Source organism: Mercenaria mercenaria, chromosome 5 (assembly GCF_021730395.1).
Source record: "Mercenaria mercenaria strain notata chromosome 5, MADL_Memer_1, whole genome shotgun sequence".
NCBI classification, from domain to species: Eukaryota; Metazoa; Mollusca; class Bivalvia; order Venerida; family Veneridae; genus Mercenaria; species Mercenaria mercenaria.
This window is the reverse complement of record NC_069365.1, coordinates 1722957-1750586: the sequence shown is the minus strand read 5'-3', so window position 1 is coordinate 1750586 and position 27630 is coordinate 1722957. Positions and strand designations below refer to the sequence as shown.

Genomic DNA, 27630 nt, shown 5'->3' with positions numbered 1-27630 from the left:
ATTTGATGAAAATGTTACATTTTATGTTACTTGAAATATTTTTTACTAAATTTAAATTTTCATAATTGATAAGGTAAAATTTAACTCTTTCCCATAGAAATGTTAACAACATTCTATGGACTTGAGCTGATTAAATCAAAGTTGTTTTCACAGGTAATTATCAAATATTCACAGTGTTACACTACGAGATACAATTACTATGTAATATATAGGTGGTACACTAAGTGTCAAAGTGGTACATAAAGTGTCTGGTACATAAGGTGTCGCACCCGCGTCACATAGTACTGGTACCATTGTGACGTCATAAACTTTATAAATAATGTCAGGAAATACCAAAAACGTATTTGTCTCCACGATCTATTTTGAACATGATAGGCAAGAAAAATGATCTAACAGCTGTTTTCCCTACCCTCAGGTAGAAAAAAACCCGTCTTACACATGCAGGCATGTAAGATCCTTACTGTATAGTATTTCTACAAATGTATTGTTATAATATTGTATCCGACCTAAAATAAAGTTTCTTGTACCTTGTGATAGTGGAAGGTATCTAATAGTAGTAATTTAAGCTTTTGAAGTACATTCAAATTAAATCAATTATAAAGCACCTGCTTCCGGTTCCGTTGCTCGGGTAAACAATATATTTGATAAGAAATAATTTATAACATGTAACTGGAAAATATACATTTGAAATTTTAATACAACTGAAACAGTGCCTTAATTGTCAATTATGGCGACAGGCCACATTTTACCAGGTTACGGAAACCCAGTCACACGGTTGAGAAGAGCGCAATCTGCTTACCCATTAGACAAGCAAAAATTGCAGGAACTGACTGCAAGAAATGTACCGGATCTTGATCCTAGAACATTAGATCACATAAGAGAAAATGCTCGCAATATGTGGCTACGACCACGCTATGATTCAACTACTTACAACACATTTCATACCGGGGACCAACTTGATGCACCAACTGAACCCCAGCCAACAGAACCACTTAGACGTCATAAACCACATCCAAAACCGTGAGTACCTAAATGTTTATTTATTAGACAGGAGTGTTTGATTTAAAGTCAATGGTTAGAACTGGATTTAAGATATAACCAGTGAGTTTACAGATATAGCAGAGTTCTGCCGAGGCTGCGTTTTTGCACCATTGGCGTGAAAAATATATGAATGGCGCACCAAAAATCACATTGGTGGGCCATTTGCGCCCCAGAAAATCAAACAATCAAACCAGAAAACGATCACTACTGTGCCGGTCTTGCAGTACGGTAGATAGACACACATTTAGAGGAGATCAATCACTGCAACGGATTTGAAAAAATAACGTGTCGTGATAATTGCACCATCATTGTATCAAAATGGCGACCGCATCAAACGGAAAAGTGATTTTGCATGAATTTTTCAGTCCTCCTGCCCCTAAGAAAATGAACCAGGCTTTAGTTACACCGGGGAAATGTACAAATAACAATGATAAATTGAACAAATTTTAAGCGATGATTCAACTATAAATAGCGCTGAACATTTAAGAACAAACTCAGAATCACAGAGTGATCCGACCTTGCCTGGTCCAGTAATTTGAGTAAACTGAAAACAATGGTAAAAAATAGAGTAAAACGTCTGACAAACAGAGTATTATAAGAACTTGTTGTTTAACTATATGTAAGGGTTAAATTTTAAGGAAAAAGAGTTTTAATGACATGAACTTTGTGAATAAAGCGTAAGAAAAGTAAACTTTTTTTAAATGTAAAATTTGAATAGCCCCAAAAGTTTCAGAATGGCCCCATATTTTCAGGGCAGATAGGCCATGGGCCCATTATGCTGAAAACCTCGTCAGAACTCTGATATTGTGAAATAACTGTCTGAAAGAACAACCTTATTTCAACATTAAAAGAACTTCAATTTTCGACAACATCTCATCGTTGACTGCTGGATGTTGAATCAATGTTGGATCAACATTAATTTATGTCATAACCTAATTGTAGCCAATTCAACTTTGAAATAACTTCGTAGTTGTTTTTACTAATTTTACACTGAAAATTGAAAAGCATTTGTAATGCGCTTTACTTGAGATAAACTGCCTTAATTGTAAGTACCTATATTTAAGTGTCGTGAAACACGTATTCCTCCATGTCACATGTATTGGTAACGACGACAGGAAAGTTTTTATTGCCTCGGTGGTCTGGATTTGATTTCCGATGACGTGGGCATGTTTTTTTATTGTTGATTTGGCATTTTTAAGATAGTTTAGAAAGGCCAGTAACATGTTAAAAAAAATTTAAGGGTAGGTATAGGTCAGAAATTTTTTTTTTTTGAATTTGTTTTTATTAAAGGAGACTTCTGAAATTATTTTTGTGTCAAAAAATGAATACAAATAAGGGGATTGTGTCTTTAGAGCATCAGTAAGTTGATTTTTAACATCACTGGCCATGTTAAAGCATAAAAAGTTGAAAAAAAATTCTCCAAGGCCATAAAAACATTTTAGGGTCGGGCCAAAAATTTAGGGTAGGTCTGGATACCGGAAACAAACATTTTTTTTTTTTACGCCAAACAAAATCTTATATTCTAATGCTAATAATATGACCAAATTTCAGTTTTAAAGAAAGATCATTTTTAGCTAAAATCTGGAGGTGAGTGCCTTAAGTGTTAAATTGTAAGTTCACACCTCATGTCTTGAAACTTTCATGTAAAGATGATGCATTATGAGACTGGAGAAATAAATGTGAGAACATTTCAGTACTGTTCTCTTAATTAATTGTCAAGTAATGAAGATAATATCATGTATTGTCAGAATGTGGACTACAATCACTTGCAATTAAAGCACATATGAAGGTAAACAAAATGTTGTTTCACTTTTTTTTTAATATGTTTATTGTGATCTTTTTCACTAAATATTGAATTTTAATACACATGTTCATACAATTTGTATTTTGCATCTTTTATAACATTATTTTTTAGAATTTGGTAACCAGATAAGTTTTGATGAGAAGAGAATTGTAGATTATTGTACTTTAAAGTGTTTTAATGCTGTAAATATGTTTGTGAAAAGCTGATTATATTCTATCTATATTTCAGTCCAAGCAATAAAATTTAATATATATATATATATATATATAGATGGCAACTAAAAAGACTTGAGCATTATAAAATGATAAAATTAACAGTCACAATGTGTTCTTTTCATGTGCATGTGAATAAAACATTTTCAATGATTTAAAACTCAGAGCTGATCAAAGAAGAACATAAAAGGTGTATTTTTGCTGTGATTATTAAAAAAGAAGGAATATTTTTTTGTAAAAAGTCATAAACGAGCTAAGATGGCGTGATTTCATATTTTTCTTATAATAATCCGACCTTTTAAAATTATTCAATGCATTAACAGAACATCCTCCAAAATTACATGAACTGTTCAATAGTTTTATTGCAAAAGATTTGATCTAACATATCATATTTTATGATATGCACATAAATATTATGTACAAACTACTTTATACCAGGGATTGAAACCTTGATAGAAGTAAACAATGTTAAATATATAATCTTGATAAAATATTTACACCATACAATTTTGATTCATGTGATTTTATTAATATTGTGATAGTGCTTACAGATTTTGTTTAATTTGATATAATATTGTATGGCTTGATTCAAATGGAAACACTATTGATCAATTTCTGATATTGTACTATGAAGTCACTCAGTGATTGAAAAACTAGATCAATAATATCATAGCAGGTGATGAATAGATTTCTTGTAATTCAGTTACTGCATCCAGCTTGAAAGATATCAGAACAGATTTATTGTGTACAAAGAAATTATTTAAAATTTTTAATTATGAAATCATAATTAAAAGAAAGATGTACATCTTTTGCACTCAGCTTGCGAAAATCTAAAAAAAAAAAAAAAAAAAAAAAAAAAAAAATCAGAATAAAATCATATATTCATTACACAGAGCAGAGTATGCCCTTCCTAACTAGGCTAAACGTAATTAATGAAATACCACAGACATTGATATGTTAAATTATTTGTAAAAATAAGTATTTTACAAAGCAGTAGGGCTATAATTACTTTTTTAGATTGCCAGAGTTCCACTTGACTTTTTCTTTTAAACTGAGGATAGGTCAAGGCATTCTCAAAATATTGGGTGGAAAAATGTTTCTGTACTGATAGCCAATGTGACCTTTACCTTTTGGCACACTGACCTCAGAATTAATAGGGGCCATTCAATGTCCATGTGGATGACAAGCTGAAGAGTCAGAGGACAAGGGGTCACGGGGTTTGCAAGATATTGAGCAAAAACGGTTTTTTGTACTCTTGACCTTTTACCAGCAGAGCTTATGATAGATAGTGCCTAGTGCTATGGGTAGTGTGCAGGTCCAAGATTAGTGCAGACACAAGACATGGAGCAGAAACGTTTTTGTTTGTCGCTTATCCCTGTAGCATCAAAATAAATAGGGGTCATTTACTGAATGTTACAGGCAATGTGCCAGTTGTAGGTCAAAGGATTCTGAAGATACTGAACGGAAATGATTTTGTAGTGACAGTCGCTTTGACCTTGACCTTTGACCCACTGACCTCAAAGTCAGTGCATGTCATCAACCAGTCGTGAGCAATTTGTCTGATATATGAGGATCGTTGGTCAAAGGATTGTTAAGATACTGAGCAGGAATAGATTTTGTACTAACAGACACTGACCTTTGACCTCAAAATTAATAGGGGTCAACCCCTGCCCATGAACATTGTGATAATTGAGTTTGAGGGTCATGGGTAAAAGCATTCTTAAGTAATTAATAGGGCCAAATGTGATTGCTGACTGACCGACAGACGGACGTACAGATAGACGGCCAGTGCCATCACAATAATTATGTCCTTTTGGGATTAAAAAATGACAAAAATATAACAACTCTTTGTCACTGTGACAGAAGCATACGATGTCATGCACTATCGCCAGATTTAAATGCAAGTACTTTGAGTACTTTGTTGCGTTATTTGTGGTTAGCTGAAAAAAGTAATGGGTTCATACTTCTTTAAAGTCTCCTCACGTGCTGTATGGGAGAGAAAAGTTTCTACCAAGTGCTTTCTTTCTCTTCAAACTAGACGTTTTGTATGTTGTCTGTACCTTCGTTTTCTCTTTGTTGTGATAAGTATTATAAATGTCTGTAGTTGTTTTATATGATATTACTTTTAAAATTTATTTAGTACTTTGTTACCCGTGCATTTGTTATCCTAGTTAGTAATACCATTTTCGATTTTCATTATTGCTACTGACTTTATAAGTCTGTAAATACTACACAGCATTTGTCCCTTTCCGTCTAATTTTAATTTTTGTTAGTTCCTTCAGTGAGGCATAGGAATGCATAGATCTACCAGTTTAACAGTTACAGCATAATGCTGATATAATGTGTAAATAGCTGCTGTTTCTGTAATCCAGTGTGTTCCTGACCAATCGCTTACATTATGTACCCGGATATCACAATGCTGATGCTACCATGGGAAAGCCTGTGTATAGAAGTAAGTATATACACTGTCTATGTAAACATAACGGCATTGCACAGTTCAGTTTTCTCTTCTTTAATAAGTAAAAGTCCTTACTTTAAAATGTATATCAGATAGACCGGATTGACACCGAAACATTGGGATTGTCATTTGAATATATTTATGTCAAGCTAGCTTCCACCACACAATGGTGTGGGAGACGTATTGATTTACTACTCTCTCTGTGTGTTTGTGTGTGTGTGTGTGTCACAAAGCTTGTCCGCACTGTAAGTGAAACATTTCTCATCCGATCTTCACCAAACTTGAACAAAATGTGTTTGACCATAAGACCTCGGCCAGGTTCGATAACTAGCGAAATCCGCCTAGGCACTTTTGAATTATGGCCCTTGAATTACTGATTGGATCCAGTCGTCTAGACCATCTAATTGGATCCAATCGTCTAGACCATCTAGACAAACTAGACATTTTTGATAGGAACGATTCATCTGAACAATCCAGACAAACAAGGCATTTGTGGGAGACATATGCGCTTTTCTCAAAAGCATCTCCAGTTTCAAAATGATATAATTATGTATATTCTATGTCAGTTATTATCTTTTCAAAAACGGTTGGTAATAATTACAACAGTTGATGACACATTTACCGACGAGGAGCGACAGTTACGAAGACACCAGAGAGAGAAGTATATAGCAAGACCTCGAACAGCCGCTGTCGACCAATACCATGAACCTTGGGTAGGTCATAATGAGAAATTACCAGTGTATTCATATACATATCTTATAGGTTAGAACTACTAATTTATGCATAGATATTTGTAAAACAAACATTTCCGTGCTAGGGTGAAGTTCTATCAGTGATGTGTTTCTTGCGTATTTTAAAGAAAAATCTGACAGTTTCCTATATGTGTATAGGCAAAAATTTTGTGTACTGACTGAGAATCAAATTTAAAATGGAAAAATGTATTAAAAACATAGGTACCGGTGCTTGATCTTAAATTATCTGCCCTTGAAAATCAGAAAATACTAAAAAAATAAATTTTCAAGAGCAGATCGTCATCTCGGTGCAAAAAGTGGATTATTGCGCTAAGGTGCAAGATAATTCATGATTAAGGCAAAGGAACTGTGCATTTTAATTCATATTTCTGTTTCAGTCATCATTTGCATTCAGTATATAAAGTTTAAAGAATTCGGTCCATGGGAAAGACCAGGACTTTGAGGTATAATTTTGTCTTGTTTATAGTCGAGGACATTTGCCACGGTGTCTATATGTTACAGACAGAATTTCTTCTTTAAACTGTGTTTACTGACAGAGAATAAAATCGAAAACAGAAATATGAAATAAAGCAAATCATAAGTACCCAGCCTTGGTCATGAATTGTCTGCCCTTGAAAGTCGGAAAATACTGAAAAATCTATTTTCAAGGGCAGATAATTCAAGATCAAGCACCGGAACCTGTGATTTTTAATACATATTTCCGTTTTAAAATTGATTCTCAGTCAGTAAACAAAGTTTAAAGAAATTCTGTCCGTAGGAAAAGTTTTGCCTACAAACATATGGGAAACTGTCAGATGTGTCTTTAGATAGTTTTTAAGAGACTAATTCACCAACACATTTAAGTAAAAAATATTTTCTCTCAAAAAGCGTAAAAAGTGAGTACTCTGAAAGTGACTGTGTTACAAACTTGTTGACAAGATTTTTTGCAAGATATTCTTGTAAATAAACCAAAATGTTGTGCAGAAGGTAGAAAACTGTTGCAATGCCTTTGAAATAGTGGTGGAAATATATTGTTCTTGCATTTTTACCAATTTCTAACTTCTATTTTCACCCACTTTTCAGTGTCTATATGCATATTCTGTGCCTTGGTGGAAATAAACATGTTGAAAAATTTCACCCAAACTGTGGTCGGGTAGCTTAAAGAGATACTGGATTCTCAAATTGTGTTTTTATAACCATTTTAGAGACATTCAAGACTTAAGTATAGGCTAAAATTACTAAATAAAATGACTTATTGTAATGAATATTTATAATAATTCATTCATTAATTGACTGATCCTGCATTATAATTACTTAACAATAAAATTGTGTATTTCTAGGCGCAACTTACTGACGCAGTAGGACCAGTTGAAGCTTGGGGTGCTCAGGCTTGGCTCAAGATGGCTGATGATGACCGTACGTGATCTAACCTAGTTTTAAGTCTGTGGTTAGGAATGTAACAGAAAAATAGTTGCTGAATCTAAATATAAGGCTGTAAATTTTATGTTAAAACGGATGAAACAACTGTGAAAATGTTATGCTTAATTAAATAGTTTGAAAAGCACTACTTTTATTACTGCACATAAACATATAAAGTTAGATCCATAAAGGGCGATAATCAAAAATCATGTATTCAATAAAAATTTCTACTGTATTTAACAATATTCAAATATTTAACAATTATAAAAGCAAAAGGATTATTCAAAATAGGATTCAAGTAACAAGAAATTAACATTTTATGTCTATGAAAAATGTGTCAGCCACATTATAAACATGAAGGCATATGATAAGACTTTACTGAAAGGTGATTGTCATATAGCATAGTATTTATCGTTCAAGACGTAAGTTGTATAATAAGATGTAGTCGAAGAAACATATAAAAGTGTGTACTTTCTTTTCTTGTATACAGACCAACATGAAGTTGTGAATGCAATTCGTGACTACCAAGATAAAGAACTTTTCAACACTGCCAAGGTAAGACAGCTTCTTATTACATAATCAGCAGGCCGATTTTTAGCTTGTCTGATTTTCTAAAGAAATTGTTATCACTTGATCATCTACGTCGGTGTCGATGTTGGTTAAAAAGTCTTGTTCACATGCAATGCACAGGTTCCATAATTCTACTTTTCAATTTTAGGAAATTATGCCCCTTTTTCAACATTGCAGTTTTTGGTTATGTTTTTGTATGTAGAGTGGTATCTCGATTGGTACCCACTAATGGGAATGGATTGAAGCTTCACACACTTGTCCACTTTCATGAGGTGATATGCATTGTACATGTTCCATATCCCTGTTTTGAATTTTTACATAATTCTGCCGCTTTTTCGACTTTTGTATTCATTCATTTGACAATGCTGTTGACAATTCGTGCGTTGCTGTCCTCCGACAGCTGATTAATTTCACTTTTCTTGAATACTTACAATAGCGTTGAAACCTCATACATTTTGTCATCAATTAATAAGAAGGCCAAGAACCATAACTCTTTTTTAACATATTGTCCAGCATTTGCAGATGAGCGTTGCTCTTGATTCAACATCTTTAATAAAGCAAATATGTTTCATTTCAAAATCGATCAAAGAACGTGACTGTTCACTTCAGTTGCATTGACATTGTTACCATGTTATGTGATTTGGAGCCGTTCAGGCGATATGTTGTATGTATAATTGCTTGATACAGTGTCTCGTTTGTATAAAAGTACGAGTAAACAGACTTTTGACAAGTGGTTGAATTTTGTTCGTACAGGAAGTATGATTGCTATCATTTCAGTGCATTTAATATTATGGAAACTGGTAAGGCTAATCATATAAATATACCATTTTCAGTTTCGTGTTAATAGCTGCGAAGTCTAAATTTGTTATACATTTTTCGCAGTTGCAGTTCTTTGTGTTTTCGTTTGTTTTATGTATAATATGTATTTACATGCCGCTTTAATCATGCCACTTTAATCATACCTAGACAAAGCTCCTAGATATCATTCTGTCTATACTCGAATAATGTAATGATAACCGGTAGACGTCGTCACAGGAAACTCAAATCAAGCTGGGTACTTTATTGTTTACATGGCAGTCGTGCTGACAGAATTGACCTTGCAGAAAAGTTTTTAATTAGAAGACTGAATATTAAGCCTGTGAAGTACGTTATATAAGTGTGTTAATATAACTACTAATTATTATTCTATGAAAAAAGAACAAAATGGATGAAAGATAAAGCACACTTTGTAGATGGTAAAAGTTTTATTAATGTTATTAACATTGTATTATTTTTTTATAAGATTAGTAATGTTCCACCGACTCTCTGTCGATAGCTATTCATGTTGCTTTGTATCACTTTTATATCACTGTTAGTTTTGTATAATACATGTTCTAATGGTACAATATATTGCTTAATTTCACTGACTTCTTAATTTAGAAAAACATAATACTGTTTTAATTTTTTAGGTGTTTGTTTATTTTTATAACAGCTACAGAATTTTTATCTTAAATGTTTTATTAATGGTGTCATCGCTTATCACAGGCATTACCAAATCACACCCACTTTCAGAAGAATGTAAAAATTCAAACACAAGATTCACAATATGAGCATCAACATAATTTTGAACAGGCAAAGCAGATAAACGTGGAATATAACAAGAAAACAGAAACTACGGGCGGAACACACAATGAGAACCAAAAGAATCATGAAGAAATAGCTGTTAAATCAAACATAAAACAAGAAGGCAGCAATCAGAAAATGCTTAAAGAAATTGCTAAGAACTTTGCATTTGCCAAAGGAAAAAATATACCACAAACTAAATCCAATGTTGAAACCTTGCAGCAGAAAGTTACCATGCCTGAAAAGAAATCCAGCACAGGTGACAAATTACAGAAGAAGGCTTTCCCTCTAAAAGTGACGATGCCAACAGAGAATGGTGTTATAAACAAAGTTGAGGTAGAAAAGATCATTAGTTATATTAACAACAAAGTGTATCGTGGGGAGAACAAAAAACATGAATCAGTTGCGAAGCAGCAAGCAGTTAAATTCAGAAGTCCAGTACAAACAAGCGAACAGAGTCCTCAACATTACAAAAAGGAAGGAAAAGTTGCGGAAAATGAAACAAATGATAAAGAGACAAGTGACAGCAGTATGAAAAACAAAAATCCGATTGACGAAAGTAGAGTGATACTGAAATACCAGGTGATACATCTAGTAGGTGGCTAGGTGAATCAAACATATTTTAGTTTAGACATTAGATTGGATTTTGAATGTACCCATCTCTCTTATTTTCTGTCAGTGATATCTATGCTAGGACTGTAGCATTTTAGATTTGATATTCTTGTTAGTGGTGAAAAATATCCCTGCCTTCAAAAAGTTCCTTTCAGATTTGAAGGCCGACAAATGTAGGCCCCGTATTTGAATTCTTTGTTGTTATCATTTCTGATAATATGGGGATCTTGAAGTACATTAATTATACCCCCACCAACGAAGTTGGGGGTGGGGGTATATAGGAGTGAGCTTGTCGGTCGGTCCTTTGGTTTCCATGGTTTCCGGACAATAGCCCATGAAAGGCTTGACAGATTTATTTGGTACACAAGTGTAACATTATAAAACACAGGTCAAGTTTTTTGACGTAGTTATGGCTCCTTTCCAACTTAAAATTTGCCAAACTCCTTGTTTCGGGACTCATGAAAGGGTTGACAGATTTAGATATTTTTTATACACAGGTGTAACATCATCAAAGTTCGACTTTTAACATTGGCTACAAACGGGCCATTTCTTCCTTCTGGTTGCATACTACTGTAACAAGGTCGTATTGTGGGGGATATTATTCGTCACTCCTGTGACAGTTCTAGTTGTTTTTGCAGCGGCTGCTATCACAGCCTTATTTAAGATCATTCTTTGTCAATTTCATGAACAAAAAGTTCATTTGGAGAAAATATGACCAAATGTTCCTAATTAGTTTATAATAGAGGTCTAATTTAGAAGATTTTACGGGATGTGCGAGGTGATGCAAATTTTATTACCTCTCGTGAGCAGACTACTGCAGTACATGTTCTGTTGTGTTTTATGCTTCGAAAAGAATTTATAAATTTGATAACACACCTATCGCTTTGACTTAGTTTGAATAACATCTTATCAAATATTTTCGTCTTCATAGACCAACAAGTAAATTTTTACGGGACGTAATTGTTAGTCATGCAGCAAAGTATATTTTAGCGAGTGTGGAAAAGTCATTCAGAGTCTGTCCAACTTAACAAAACCATGATAGATTGCTTCCTTGCAGATTCTTAATTTCTTTTAAACGTTTTTTTATAGTTAGTCCCTGTAGATAATAAAATTACTCTCCAAAAACTCTGTTTAGCAAGATTATATAGATTTAGTTATATATAGTCAGAACAGTTTATTCGTTATTATATCAATTTAGATGGGTTATTTTAAGTTCTAGATGTGATCATATATCCTTTCCAACCCCATATTCAGCATAATCAAAATGTCTTAAAACTGCTGTGACTGAAATCTGCCTCTTTTCATTTTAGCTCGACTTTTCGAAGAAAATGTAGAGCTATTGCACTCGCCCCGGCGTCGGCGTCGCCGTTGGTTAAAGTTTTTGATAAAGTCAAATTTCTCTGTTACTGTCAAAGCTATTGACTTGAAACTTAAAATAGGTATTTACTATCAAAGTCTTACGGACAGCTCTTGTTAATTTTGATTTTGATTATTATTTTCAGTGATTAAGTAACATAATTTGAGCCGTGCCATGAGAAAACAAACATAGTGGCTTTGCGACCAGCATGGATCCAGACCAGCCTGCGCATCCGGGCAGTCTTGTCAGGATCCATGCTGTTCGCTAACGGTTTCTGTACTGGCAATAGGCTTTGAAAGCGGATGCGCAGGCTAGTCTGGATCCATGATGGTCGCAAAGCCACTATGTTGGTTTTCTCATGGCGCGGCTCATTTATGCCTCCAAACATTTATCTGGGGGGCATATAACGTTGCTGCTGTCCATACGCCTGTCCATACGTCTTGAAGTCTTGTGCGTCCAACTCCTCCCATACTAATAGCTTGATTTGCTTCAAACTTTCACAGATGAACAAGCTTGATGTGCAGATGATCATAAAGGAAGATTTTTTTCTGTGATTATTTTTACCACATTTATGGCCCTTTGATAGTTTTTGCTATATATATAACTCCTCCCATACTATTGGCCTGATTTGCTTCCAACTTTCAGAAATGAACAAGCTTGATGTGCAGATGACCATAAAGGAAGTTTTTTTTTCTGTGAATATTTTACTGCAGTTATGGCCCTTTGATAGTTTTTGCTATATAGAGGATGACAATGTATGTGGGGGCATCCATATCCTATGGACACACTTCTACTTATTAAAAGATATTTCGCACATATTTCTGTGATCCCACGTATTGTCAGATTGTTATTTTTGTATCAGTTTCATGTTTTAAAATGAATCCTTTCTGTTGGATATATCATGAATATTTTTCATACAAAATACCAACATATCCCTTAAACGTTTGTTAAAGTCTAGGTCGTAAAGGTTAATACAATTTTGATCAAGTAACGGATTTTTTTCGGAAGTTCAACAAATGATCACTTATATGTGTTCAATGAGTGTTTAATGTAAATCAGATTTTCACTGGAGGTATTTTTAAAATTTGATTTCCTCATTCAGGTTGCCCAACCAAGGTAGAGTTAATTTCGCATATGTATGAATTTAGTTAACAAAATATGCCAAAGGAATGATATGGATATAAGAACCTTTGTATTATATTTGTCAAAGATTTACATTGACAAATATATATCTAGTCGAAATTCATTAGAAATGCTAGTTTGTAAAAAAATATCATTACATTCCTTTGCTTATATTGGTTGCGCTACCAGCATAGATTTGAAATACATGAATTCTTAAGCGACACACTATTTTTAGCTCACCTGAGCAATGCAATGCTCAGGTGAGTTTTCTGATCGCTCGATGTCCGGCGTCCGTCGTCTGTCTGTCGTCCGTCAACATTTAGCTTGTGTATGCGATAGAGGTTGTATTTTTCAACTGGTCTTCATGAAATTTTGTCAGAATGATAACCTTGATGAAATCTAGACCGAGTTCGAAAATGGGTCATCTTGGATCAAAAACTAGGTCACTAGGTCAAATCAAGGAAAAACCTTATGTATGCGGTAGAGGCTGTATTTTTCAATTGATCTTCATGAATTTTGGTCAAAATGATTACCTTGATGAAATCTAGGCCGAGTTCGAAAATGGGTCGTCTGGGATCAAAAACTAGGTCACTAGGTCAAATCAAGGAAAAACCTTGTGTATGCGATAGAGGCTGTATTTTTCAATTGATCTTCATGAATTTTGGTCAGAATGATAACCTTGATACAATCTAGGCCCAGTTCGAAAATGGGTCATCTGGGGTCAAAAACTAGATCACTAGGTCAAATCAAAGAAAAACCTTGTGTATGCGATAGAAGCTGTATTTTTCAATTGATCTTCCTGAATTTTGGTCAGAATGATTACCTTGATGAAGTGTAGGCCAAGTTTAAAAATGGGTTATCTGGGTTAAAAAACTAGGTCACTGGGTCAAATCAAAGAAAAACCTTGTGTATGCAATAAGGGCAGCATTTTATACCGGATCTTCATGAAATTTAATCAGAATGTTTGTTAGGATGTATTCTAGGTCGAGTTTGAATATGGGTTATCTCGGGTCGAAAACTAGGTCACCCGGTCAAATTAAAGAAAAACCTTGTGTACGCTGTAGGGGCTGCATTTTACACTGAATATTCATAAAATTTAGTCAGAATGGTTGCCTTGATGAAAACTAGGTCAAGTTAGAATATGGGCCATCTGTGGTCAAAAACTAGGTCACTAGGTCAAATCAAAGAAAAACCTCGTGTATGCAATAGAGACTGGATTTGTCAATTGATCTTCATGAAATTTGGTCAGAATGATAGCATTGATGAAATTAAGGTCAGTGTTGAATATGGGTCATCTGGGGTCAAAAACTAGGTCGCTAGGACAAATCAAATAAAATCGTTTTGTATGTGATAGAGGCTGTATTTTTCAATTGACGTTCATGAAATTTGATCAGAATGATTGCCTTGATCAAATCTAGGTCAAGTTCGAATATAGGTCATCTTGGCTCAAAAGCTAGGTCACTAGGTCAAATTGAAGAAAATACTTGTTTACACTTAAGAGACCACATTTTTGGTCCAATCTTAATGAAAATTGGTCAGAATTTTTGTTTCAATGAAATCACTAGGTCAAACATGTTTACACTGTTATTGTGTGTTTCTCAGGCGAGCGACCAAGGGCCATCTTGGCCCTCTTGTTTTAAACTTTCTTTTTAGCCCCAATTGTTGAAATACCCCAGATCTACCAAATGCAATTGTAAAATTAGAAATCATATTAAATTCAAAAGGAATAGTCCCTTTTTTGATGAGTTTAACCTTAAAGGGGAGTACTAATTAAAAACAGATACATTTCTGATTGGGAAATGAATTTGTGCGCTTGGTCTTTTTGTTCATTAAATAAATCTCTGACAGAATATACTAAAATGAAAAATGTCATAAAATGTTGCCTAACTGTGACTGACCTTTAGGCCCAGTTAAAAGCAACCAACAATTTTCCATTGATAACTCTATTATTTCATTTGATTTATTCTGAAAATATGACTTCTTTTATTATTTGAACAACACTCGATTGCTATTTCAGTTTCTGGTGCATTTATGACTTATGTTATTTAAGAAATTATTTATAGCAAAACAGTCCTTTATCACTATTTATACACGATGGGCTGTTATACGTCGGGCGTAATAATTTCACGAGGGCGTAGCCCGAGTGAAATTATTTCGGATGACGTATAACCGCCCGAGTGTATAAATAGTGATAAAGCACTGTTTTGCTATAAATTATTTCGATTCTAATATGTTCTTTAATGTAAAATTTATATCTAAAATGATGGAACTGTTTCTTCGCGCAAGCATGGCGCCAATAGTAGGTCTTTGTTTATACACGCCAGGGCCGGAAATGGCAACACGTCTTGCGGCAGAATGCAGTTCGGGCGAAAATTATTGCGAATTATTCAGCAAAGCAAATTACTAACTCAGTATGTTTGTAAATTAATCAAAACATTTGTGCAATGTGACATTTCGTTTAAAACATGTGACGTCAACATAATATCGTTGTGATGATTAAAGCATTGTTGGTCATATAAGAATGTATTATATTGATTAGTAGACATGACTCAGCTCATTTTTGTAAATTATGTTATAGTCTTGTAAATTTATAAATAAAATTTTTCTTTGCTTGTGAACATTTTATGTAACTTCCATTTCATTTTATTTGAATCACATTTACCTATCATATGTGTAATATTTTAGGACATGAAGCGTTTAGTGAAAGTATCATTATTTCAACCATCAAATGTATTTGGTTATATAAGGAAATAAAAATCAGTCACATTAGTTTTTTTTCCGTAAAATCCAGTCTCTAAAAAACTTGAATATTTGCTATATCTCTATTCTAGTTTTCATTCAATGGAACAAATACTACATTTACTAATGATTTCCCTGAATACACAATGATCTTAATTTTCCTTCAGACATTACTATGGTATATTGGTCTTGTTTGTTCAATACTTTATAGATTATAATTCCTGACTCGACTGTTTTTCAGTCTCCGGTACCACCTCCAGTAGCTGATGCTACTCCCAGACCACATACTGCCATCCCGTCAATGCACAGATGGATGAAAGGTGCTGGTGCTACAGGTACAGTATTTCATATTTTGAAGAATTTTGTTTTTTAATTTTTCACTTTGACATAAAAGTGGAAAACAACACGATATAAGGTTATTTGAACTTGGGGTTAAAGACCCACCACGACCTAGTGACCTACGTTTTTCTCCTACAAGAACTTAATAAACTCATTGAGATACAGGTAATATACAGGTAATATACAGCTATACTACAAGTTTTCAGTCGGACAAATGAGGCCCTTCCTGAATACATGTGCTTTCACAACTTCATCTGCAAACTTATTCAGTCTCTTTTCAGCATAGTTTTAAGAACATAGATGAAAAACTATCCTACATTGTAGAAACAAAATGTGATCGAAGTTTAATTAATACACTGATTTCTGTACATATTGCTACATTAATTCAATAAAATATTAAGACATTAAACACATTGTCTTGGCCTAATATATGTCACTCAATTTTTTCATGCAAATCATGTATAATTACCATCATGGAAATACAAAAGAATGCAGTTATTTTGTGGCGCGTCTTTAAACATGTTTTCCTTGACGTTTTTGAGAAATATGATTAGTTCCCGTGGTTTGCAAAGTTTTACAGTTTACGTTTGAATTGGTATGAAACTAGAATGTTTTAGATTGTCATCAAAGGATTTCTCTTTGTAGAGTCGGAGCAAGTGAGACGAATATTGTATGGCGGGTACCCACCAAGTACTATTCAGCCGCTAGGAAATCTAGGTTACCCAAGCACAATGCTTCAGCGACGACAGCAAGATGCAGACAATGTAAGGAAAGCAAGATACATCAACAAATATCCGAGAGGAGATTTCCTAATTCACCCAGAATACCCACCATCTTTTCCACACCATAGAATTGACTAATTCTAGATTCTAGTCATTTAATAAACTTAAACGTTTTAACAAGAAGCCACAAGAGTCCTTCATATTAAATGGGATGCATGTAATAAGTATTTACTTAATCTTGCTGTTGCCCGATTAAAATTACAAACATAAAGTGTACTTTTATAAGTTTCAGCTATGTGTATTTAAGAAATAAGTTATAGCAAAAGAGTGTTTTAACACTACTTATGCACGATGGGCGGTTATACGTCGGGCGAAATAATTTTACGAGTGCCCAGCCCGAGTGAAATTATTTGTACGACGTATTACCGCCCGAGTGTATAAATAGTGTTAAAACACGGTTTTGCTATAAATTATTTCGATTCTAATATACCCTTAATCTAAAACAGCTAGTAGATGAAATATAGTAGCGCTCTTTCTTGGTCGCAACAAAAACATTGACGTCACCGCATGTTAACGTGACGTCATTCTAGCGTAAGAGTGTTTTAACAGAGAAAACCATAATTAGAATGGTACTACAAGTAGCTTATCATTGGTATTTCAATGCCCCAGTAATTGTTTTATAGATGAAGGATACTCACTGGCAATTACACCTTTGCATTTACTTTAAACTAAACAAAAAACATTGATGTAAAATTGTTATCTTGAATTATACAAAGACATTTATCATTTTTTTTCTACTTATACAGTCATTAATGTAAACATAACACGCACTCGTATCAAGATATTTCAAATCTGTGATGTATTTTTATTGTTTTAAAATGTTATTAAGCATATTGTAAAGATTTTTTCTTTTACGTTGCATTGTTTTGTCATAGACTGTTTAAAAAACGACGTATTTTATACAAATAATTGTATATTATCATGTACACTTTGTTGTAACTGTTCCATATTTAGTGACAGTTACATATATGTCACTTGTACCTCGTTATTTACATTATATATTGTAAAATTTATTTTTAATGTTAATTTCTCTGTTACTGACTGCTTTTATTTCTTTGTTACTGACTGCCTCAGTTGAATGTGTGATATGCAAATGTGAGTAACTGAAATTATTGTGTTCAGCTGGAGAGAAATATCATACGATACGTACTGAGTACGGGATTTCAGTGTCAGAGAAGTCCATAGCGGGTGATAGCATATTTTTTACAGGTTTAAAATGATGCATAAAACTGGTTTCATTTACATACTTGTTGTATATGCCTAGTTATGTGAAAAAGTGCGTAACCTGCTTTGTTGTTCGCCAAAAGTTGTTAATGAATGGCTGTAGAATAGGAAATATATTTCTTTATTTGCATTTTCAGGTAGAACCTTTTTACTACCAAGAATATCATTCTCGCGACATATATGCTTAACAGTGTTTCAGAAAAACATTTGGTTAAACTTTCTTTCCTTATAATTTTGTAAGAATTTTTCTTAATTTTTGTTGATGTTGCATTTAATAATTAACATATTTTCTTGTTGTAGCTGGACGTATACCGGCATTTTAATTATAAATCATCAACATACGTAAGTTTTGTTTCAAACTCATACAAAGCGAAAAAATGGTTGGACTCCACCGCTATGGATTGAGTTAGTTAGCTTTGTAAATTCTTGTTAAATGTAAGATGTTAAAACTGATTACATAATGATACTGTCAAATTCAACCCTTTCCTCGATAGAGGACACTTGAGTTGCGTTCTTAAATAATGTCACATGGAGAACTTAGTAAATCGTCCAGACAAATGTATTCTTAATATGATTAATATTGTATTCAAATGCTGTTAGTAAATATGTTAACACATATGAAATCTCAATACTTTTACAATTTTAAAGAAATAAACCGAATAAGAAGATATTGTGCAGTTGATTATTTACATGTTACAGATGAATTTACTTTCACTTGAGTTTACTGAGTGGCAATATCATTTTAGCTCAGCTATACGAAGTATGAGGTGAACGATCCTACTCACCTTCTCGTCAGTATCTAGAACCAGTTTAAATGTTATTCACATCCCCCTCCCTTCTCTGCTTTTGCTGGATGGATTTGCTTTAGACTCTGAAAAGTTGTCCCTCATCATTTGTTGGTATTTGTTAGAGCAAGAACTTGTTATAAAACACTATGTACACATTTAAACCAATCCAAAATAACTTCTATAAATAGCACCAATCAGAGCACACTTCTGTAGATGGCAGCACAGGAGTGCTAAGTAGACAGATGACTGTATCCAGTGCTAGATGTAGACACATCTCTTTCACTGGTGTCTGAAAGTGAAGTTCTGAAATATTTCATTTCACTCAGTGCTAACAAACTAACAAAGCTTATGGTATAGATAGTATACCTCCCGGTTCATTGAGGATAGGTCACCTACCATTGTAAGTTCATAAACTCGTATAGTTAAATTGTCCCTTATACAGGGTGTTGTATCTGATCGGTTTAGTCAGCTAGAATTGTTCCCCTTTTTTAAAGAAAAAATGATGAACTGCCCGTTGGTAACTACCAACCAGTCTCAGCAGAAACTGTAGTTTCTAAAATCCTTGAAAAAGTGATGTACGACCAAGTTGAATCTTTTTTTAAGGATAAAGACTTGTTATAATAAATTTCAGTCTGGCTTAGAAGTGGGTTCACAACTATTACCTGACTTTATTAGGCATGAAAATGATAAGAGTAACGTTGTGGAAATGGTTGACACTGTTAATCGCCTTTTAATGTAGCTTCAAGCTTCTGGTCTTGGTAATAACGTTTTAAGGTGAATTCAAGTCATATCTTTCTGAGAAACAGCAACTTGTTGATGTTGCAGGTATCTTTTCGTCTGCTTTAGGTATTACTTTCAGTGTCCCCCCAGGGCTCAATACTAGGGCATCTTCTCCTTTAATTTTCGTTAATGTCATATCGGCAGTTGTGAAAAAATAAACTTTATATGCTAACGATTCTGGAATGCTGGTATCTGGCAAAAATTTCGATGTAGAAAATGCGGTATCTGAAGATTTCTTCTTGATATGTCAATGGCTTATCATTGCATCTAGGTAAAACTGAGTCTATTATTATAGGTTCAAGACACAATCTATGATCTAAATAAAGTTAAATGTAACTTGTAATGGTACAGCCTTTGAAGTAACCTCAACTGTGAAGTGTCTTGTGTGGTTGCTATAGATCAGTAATTGTCCTTTGGTGCCATGGCCGGCTCAGTTATTAAAGAAAAGACAATGCTAGGTTAAAATTTCTATACCGTAAGAAAAAATTTCTTACTCGGCATACCAAAAACCTGCTTGTTTTGTCCTTACTTCAGAGTCATTTTAATTTCGCTTGTTGCGTCTGGTGTAATGGTTTAACTCAAGTCTTGAAAGTTACTGAGATTCGTGCATAATCTTGATTCCACAGCCCATTCTTACGACTTTTAGCCATAACAAATCATAGCATTTTCATGACTAAAAAATCCAAACTGCCTGTGGCGGGGATTCGAATTCGGGTTCTCTGGAGTTAGTCCAGTGCTGTCAATAATGAGCCAAAACTTCGACTCCAGGATGCAGTTGTCAGAGTACTGGCTATGCGTGAACGACTGTAAAACTTGCCCACTTCAAAGAAGTCGTCATTTATGAATACATGTAAGCTATTTGGGCAATGAAAGTGTCATTTTCGGCCGCAGATAAAGTCCGCGTCTCGGACCTTTAGCCGTAATAGAAATCAAAGAACGTAGTATTTTATAACGAAAACTCCCAACTGCTTTTGGCGGAATTTGAACCCCGGTCGCTCGGTTGTTAGTCCAGTGCTGTAACCACGGAGCCAAAGCCTCGACTCGCTGACGCAGTTGTCGGAGATTGGCTTTAAACGTGAAGGCTATGCGTAAGTGACCGTAACACTCTGTAGATCTTGTACATTTCAAATCCATAAATTGGATGTCAGTAAGCAAAAGTGTGGAACAAAATTTAGCTGTGTCATATTCAAGAGCCCCATATTCTTTTGATGAAAATTGTGTTCCTCAAGACTATACGTACACACAGTACAAGACTTAGTCAAAAAGGTGTACACCTATAATGTGACCAATATTTCAGTTATTTCTCTAAAATGGTCCTATTTAACCATCACCGCGTGGACAAATTAACATAAATATATATCAGATAATGGATCATCAACTGTATTTAAATAATTTCTTTAGGAGCTGGAGAAGCATTTCATATATGTAAATGCTACTTTCAACAGTATTTCAGTAATGCAACTGCGGTCAATTAACCTAATCAGTGTTCCTGGAGTCTCTACAAGTACTAGCCTTTTCCACCGCAAGTAACTGCCAACTTCTCCATGTGATTCAGAAGTGGAGGACGAAATTACTCCTGGCAATGTATATTATCAAATTGTCATGGAAGACATAGTATGACACCTCTCCAGGGGATCGAAATCACGACCCCGCGGTCATTAGATCTGCGCTCTCCTTATTGAGCTAAAAATACTTGGTTGTATACATGACAGTAAAGTGATTTTAAATCTTTATATGAGAATTTTTATATACTTATATGTAATTCATTTTCTGTTGTAGTCTTCTTCCTCAAAACCTACCATATTTTCTCTTTCGCACACATTTCTCAAAAGGGGTACAATATGTAAATATTCTTTTTGTAGTCAGTTCAAAGCTTAAATTCCAATTTTATTGCTGTCTGAAGTGCAAGAAATGCATTTGCAGTGCCATTTTATAATCATTTACTCAACAACTCCACACTTTTTTTTAATCTCTGCCAAATTTTGACAGATTTGAATGAAAATTCGACACATTGTTTAATGACCAGTTCAATTAATTAAACATAACAGCGATATCAGTTGTGCGTGCATTCGTTGAGCCATGGCAGTTCAAATAAGGTAAACCCCTCAACTCCCCCCCACCCCCCACCCACCAAAAAAAATAGTCGCAGAATGAATGCAACTTGGTGCTGGTCTCTATGCGGCAAGTACTGCCATCTGCGGGATTAAAGATTTTTTCATTATTGTGGTGTCATTAATGACGTCACAAATCTGTTATAAAATTAACATATTCATATTGAAAATATTGACGGACGTTCAACGTCAACTAAACATAGTTGTTGAACATTCAGAATATAATAATTTGAATTTCATTAAATATATAGAATCAATGTGTATTGGTGCGATTTGGAATTTACTAATTATGTGAGTTTTAATTTAAGGGTTACCTTATTGTTATCCTTACGGTTAAATAAATTGAAATCAGGCTAAGATCGTTTTTTATGATTTATTATTATAAAATAATCATTAAACATTGTGTAAAACATTCATTCAAATCTGTCAAAATTTGGCGATAAAAGGAAAACAACAAGTGTGAAGTTAGAAAACTTGTTGTGTATACAATTAATATACACACCATTTTGCCATCTTTAAACCTTAAAAGTCATTTTCAAAAGTTCAGTTTTGACCTTGACATGTCTGTGACCTTGAAAGTACATTACGATAACCCTTGGATACGACAGTACCAAAAATATTTCTGCAGTTGATCCACATGTAAAGATTAGCAAACGTACCAAGTATAACACACTTTGCCCTTGGATGCCACTTTTCCCAGATATATATTATTCTTTATAATATAATGTAATATTTATTATATTTACATGTTTTCATATTATCATTAGTTTTATTTACAAAATACTAAAGGCCATTGAGACAATATTTAAATCAATTTAGATGGTTATATGAAAATAAAACGAGTGCATAGCGGCATAGTTTATTTGTAAAATGCACTCATTTGACCTTTGACCCCTTTATACTGTAATGAGGAAAGCCCCTTTCAAATTTCATGTATGATCCTAACTAACCTTTTTATACTAATATCGGAGCATTAACAAAAAATGCCATCAGAAGTCATATTTTCCTAAGATATTGGCAGACAATATAGGTCCGATAATTATGATTATATTAGCTTGTTGAAGATTCTACTTAACATGTAAGTTTAGGAAGAAGTATTTTGATGTACATCAACCGAATATTCGTTTTTGATTTGTGATTCTAGTCCATATATTTTCTTTGGTGAAAAAGTGGTATATACTTTTCAGTGGCACCAATGTGTTTGAATAATGATCATATCTAAGAAAACATACTGGCTCGCGTGTGGGAGGTCGTGGATTCGATCCACGGCCGCTTCATATCAAAGACAAAGGAAAAAATAGTACCAGTGGCTCCCTTGTTTGGCGCTCAGCATTAAAAAAAGAAACTGGCCTCTTCTCTCATACCCTCGCGGCGATGGATTCCATCAGGAATGATGTGGCGAGAGTGATTGATATAGGTTGTAGAACTTCCTTCACAATCGACCTAAAATTATTTATGTATAAACTAAACATATTAAATGCTCTTTACAAGTATTTTACAGGAAAATTTGTTACATAATTTGCTTCTGGGTAAATTGTGAAGACAAAACTGAAAACAAAACCATGCCTACTTATGCTTCATTCGTACATTTTCCTTTAGAAAATTTAGTTAATGCGTGTCAGTACAATTTTTATTGTAAAGAGCTCAAAAGGTTCTATTATAAGTCTTTTATATGTAAATAGAAACGTAGTACGCAAATGCATTGAAATGTGCTTTAAGTATGAATAGAAAACAAACACTGCAAGGCATTTAATTTAGATTCTCAATAAAAATTAACCATTTTTTATCACATGTTTGACGTCGCGGGAGTGTAATAAAGCCATTGAATAAAAATGATAATACACTTGTGTAATAAAGCTTTGACGTTGACGTCATTTATAGTACAGCCAAATTCTGTACGTAATTCAAGTACGGTCAAATTGTCTTGTTTATATAGTAAAAGAAAGTCGAACTTTTGATGTTTCGACAAGAAAGGCTAACATGTGATAAAAAGAATATTACATTTGTGACTTTCCACATTGAATTTATTAAACTCGTTGAATAAATTCAATATGAAAAGACACACATGTAATATCCTCTAGATAATATTTGCAGAAGTTAATGCCTGTAACGTCTTCCTATAACATGAATCAATTTTACATAGTTTGTAAAGTGTATCAAATAAGTTAGCAATTTGCAGTCAAAGTATCACAGCTAAATGTTTTGATTGTTTAGTGCTTACTTTTTACTACGTAAATTTATTTTAGTTGGTTTAAATAGATTCTCTGAAAGTCTTATTTTATTTTTTCTTGGAAATGCGTTTGTCATTTGAAGTCGTGGTACACTAAGCGGCATACGTTCTCTTATGCTTGGCAAAACATTTGTTCCTGAACAGGTTAACGAGGTTCTTAAACATTGATGGACAGACATGTGGATTCATTCCCGAAGCATATTGTTTTCTTCAGAAATATAATCTTGAAGAGTCTTTAATTGATTACATACGTTCCGGAATATTTCCCTCAAAACAGATCTGGAAAATATTGCTGTCACAAACTGTGTTAAATAAAGCCAACGAAGATCGAATTGAACGCTTATTCTTAAAAAGATCTGGACTAATTTGTTACGTTGAAACAACCAAGCGTTTTATGGTCAGTTGCAAAAATAACAACAATACATTTGTTCATTTCTGTTGGATATTACTGAGAGTATGTTGACTCCAAGATATGTGTCAAAGTGCAAAAAGTGTGGTCAATTGAATTACAACCACATTACGCACTTGTTGCGTCACTGTGTAAAAACTACAATAGAATGAGACAATTATGGGATTCAATTATCGTTTCAAAGGGCATCCAGAAATTCTTATCAATCATAACTACATCACCAGATGAACAATGCTGGTCAATCGTGCTTTTAGCTTGAGATAGTGGTGGGAAGAGATTGTTAAATTATGGTGTTGCAAAGTGTTTGTGTGTGTTGTTCAATTAGCTTGTAAGGATGAATTGAAGACATTAAAAAGACAAGCAACATGTAACTGTGTAAAGAAAAATGGAAGATATTGAAAAGACAAGCAACATGTAAATGTGTAAAGAAAAATGGAAGACGTTGAAAATACAAACAACATGTAAATGTGTAAAGAAAAATGGAAGACATTGAAAAGACAAACAACATGTAAATGTGTAAAGAAAAATGGAATACATTGAAAAGACAAGCAATATGTAAACGTTTTACGAATGTTTATTACACGTACTAAAAATCGTTCCTTATGCTTTTTAAAAAGTAACTTGCTCCGTAAAGTGCACTGGATGTACAGAATATAAGGAAAAACCATGTAATAGATTCTTAATATAAAATAATCTACGTGCAAGATTATGAAACACACATTTTGCATATATTGTTAACTGTTGGCCCTATATTATTAATGACATAATGATTTGATGAAGTTCATTGTCTTAGAATCATGCTATTCAATTATATCTGACATAACTATTCCATCATTTTGTTTTTTTTTTCGTTTCGAGTAAAATTTTGGCGGAAGTTATACAATATAATAATATTTCATAACACATTTACGCAAAAAATTGACTTGTATTTCGTCCTTTTCGTCTAAGTCATATCGTTAACACATCATGCATAATAAATAAATGAACAGGTACTACCGTTGCATTTGATACTTTTTACATTTAAGAAATGATCACTATTAGAATGGATGTCGTGTGTTGGCATTTCTCGTCTTATTATTGTTTGTATTTATATGCATGTCTCATCTGGTGAAGTTCATAATGTTAATTTTCATATGTCATCTGTACATAGTTGTTTTCTTATAATGTATATCATCCCGGTGTCTGTATATATGTTATGCTCATCATTATTGGTGGAAATAAAAGTATCATTATTATTATAACAAATACTCTTACAGTAACATAATAACTATCCTCCAATCATATGGTTGAATTGTACGAAATGCACGGGTAGCAAAACAGGTACATGATTGCTTGAATGTTCGGAACGTAGACGCTTTCTTCCGTCGAATTTTGATGGAAACGATAACAACGCGAGTTCTATCCGATAATAAATGCTATGAAAGGAAGCACAAGATACAACTAAACAAAATATTAGCAGAGTCTATTCGACTGTGTCTGTTCATGAGAGGTAATTAACTGTAGAACACCTCTCATGTCCCTTGCACTGGCTTAATTAGAAAATTGAATTTATATTTATATTTATTTTATTAATGTCTCATCACATGTACAGCATATATTAACTCACATAGTAAAACAACAGTGTACATATTCCGCTCTATACAGAGCTATAAGAGACAGAATACATATATACATATTAACAATGTTCCAGATCTTTATATAAAAAACTGACTTAAAACATCACTCTTTATAAAAAGGGGTGAATAGTTACTCTAGACTAAAATAAACTAAAACCTAGTCACATTGTGTACCAGAATTTATAAAAATTGTTTTTAGAGTTCTTTAAAACGAGCAAGGTACGGACGGTATTTACAGATAAGAAAATTATATCTATTTACAAAATAAAATACCTTTCCTACATATTAAAATATAAAAGCAGGTTCCAGCAGTGTGTTTAGCTACTTCATTATTGAAGAAAAGCCATATAAACTTATCAGAGTCATTCATCTGTTCAAATGTGGCAAAAATATCTTTCGCAGCATTGTATAACTTATCTCTTAACTGCTTATATAACGGACAGTAAAGTTTTACATGTTTTTCATCTTCCACACAGTTCTTACAATGAAAACAAGTTCTTGCATTAACATCTAGGTTCTCATATCTACCAGTCTCCAATTTCAGTGGAGCTACCCCACATCGAAACTTTGCCATGACACTTCTAAAATGAGACGGAATAGTAGATTTCAAATAATTTTCTGCACCAAAATCACTTTTAAATAATCTATATGTCCGTAGTTTATTATTTCCATTACACCTTTGTGATTCTACTTTATTCAATGCTTCCTTCCACCCCTGAATCTCAAACTCTACCAATTCGTTTTTTTACTGCTTTAACACAACTTTTAACATTTGGTGATGGCAAATCTTTGATGTGGGAAAGGTTCGTTTGTTCTAACAATTTACACATACGAAATACACTATTTTTACAGTTACGGGAAGATTCATTCTCAGCCCATAAAAATATTTTCTTATTGACACGATTATGAGTCATATTTTTAAAACGACAAAACTGACGAGTAACTGTACCCCATTGTTTAACCTTTGCTGGTATCCAACCCATTTCCCCATTAATTGCAGTATTTGGTGTATATTTGCCAACCCCAAGAAAATACCTCATTGCACGATTTTGTACAGCTTTAACACAAGAAAATTCTTTATCTCATTGTCATTGTCATTGGAAGCCACCAAAGGTTTTACTTTTAGATATTACCAGGCCTAAAGCACGGCCTGCAGATAAAGCTGCTGTCTTGGCCATTTCTGCATAATCCAAAAACTCACTTAGTAATACACCTAGATATGTATACTTAGAAACTACTTTTAAACTATCTGTTCCCATTTTAAATACAAAATTTGTTACAGCTTTCTTATTTGGTCTAAAATGTACAATATTTGATTTGTTACAGTTAACCAACATATTATTATTATAACACCAAATATTCACCGTGTCCAACATATTTTGTAAGTCTTCTGGAGATTCAGCCAACAGAGCTACATCATCAGCATACAACAAGATACTATTTTTTTCATTACCAATTTCAATACCTATATCCAGGTCCTTAATGGCAGTTATCAGATCATTGATGTACAGATTAAACAAAATTGGTGACAGTGGGGCATCCTTGTTTTAAACTAGTATCAACTTTGAACTAACGTGATTCAAACCCATTTACCCTTACACAACATTCCACATTCCTATATACAGATAATATTGCATTATAAAACCTGCCACCGATACCAAATTCTTTTATTTTATCCAATAAT

General features: G+C 33.6%; 1 protein-coding gene across 1 annotated transcript; it reads left to right on the top strand.

Moving 5' to 3' along the window:
• Positions 1-583: 583 nt before the first annotated feature.
• LOC123556237 (uncharacterized) lies at positions 584-18682 on the top strand. The gene is made up of 8 exons (XM_045346840.2): positions 584-1020; positions 5430-5509; positions 6122-6228; positions 7587-7662; positions 8156-8220; positions 9760-10419; positions 15909-16002; positions 16652-18682. The coding sequence occupies exons 1-8, from the start codon at positions 728-730 to the stop codon at positions 16864-16866; spliced, it is 1590 nt and encodes a 529-aa protein (XP_045202775.2). The 5' UTR covers positions 584-727; the 3' UTR covers positions 16867-18682.
• The last annotated feature ends 8948 nt before the right edge of the window (positions 18683-27630 follow it).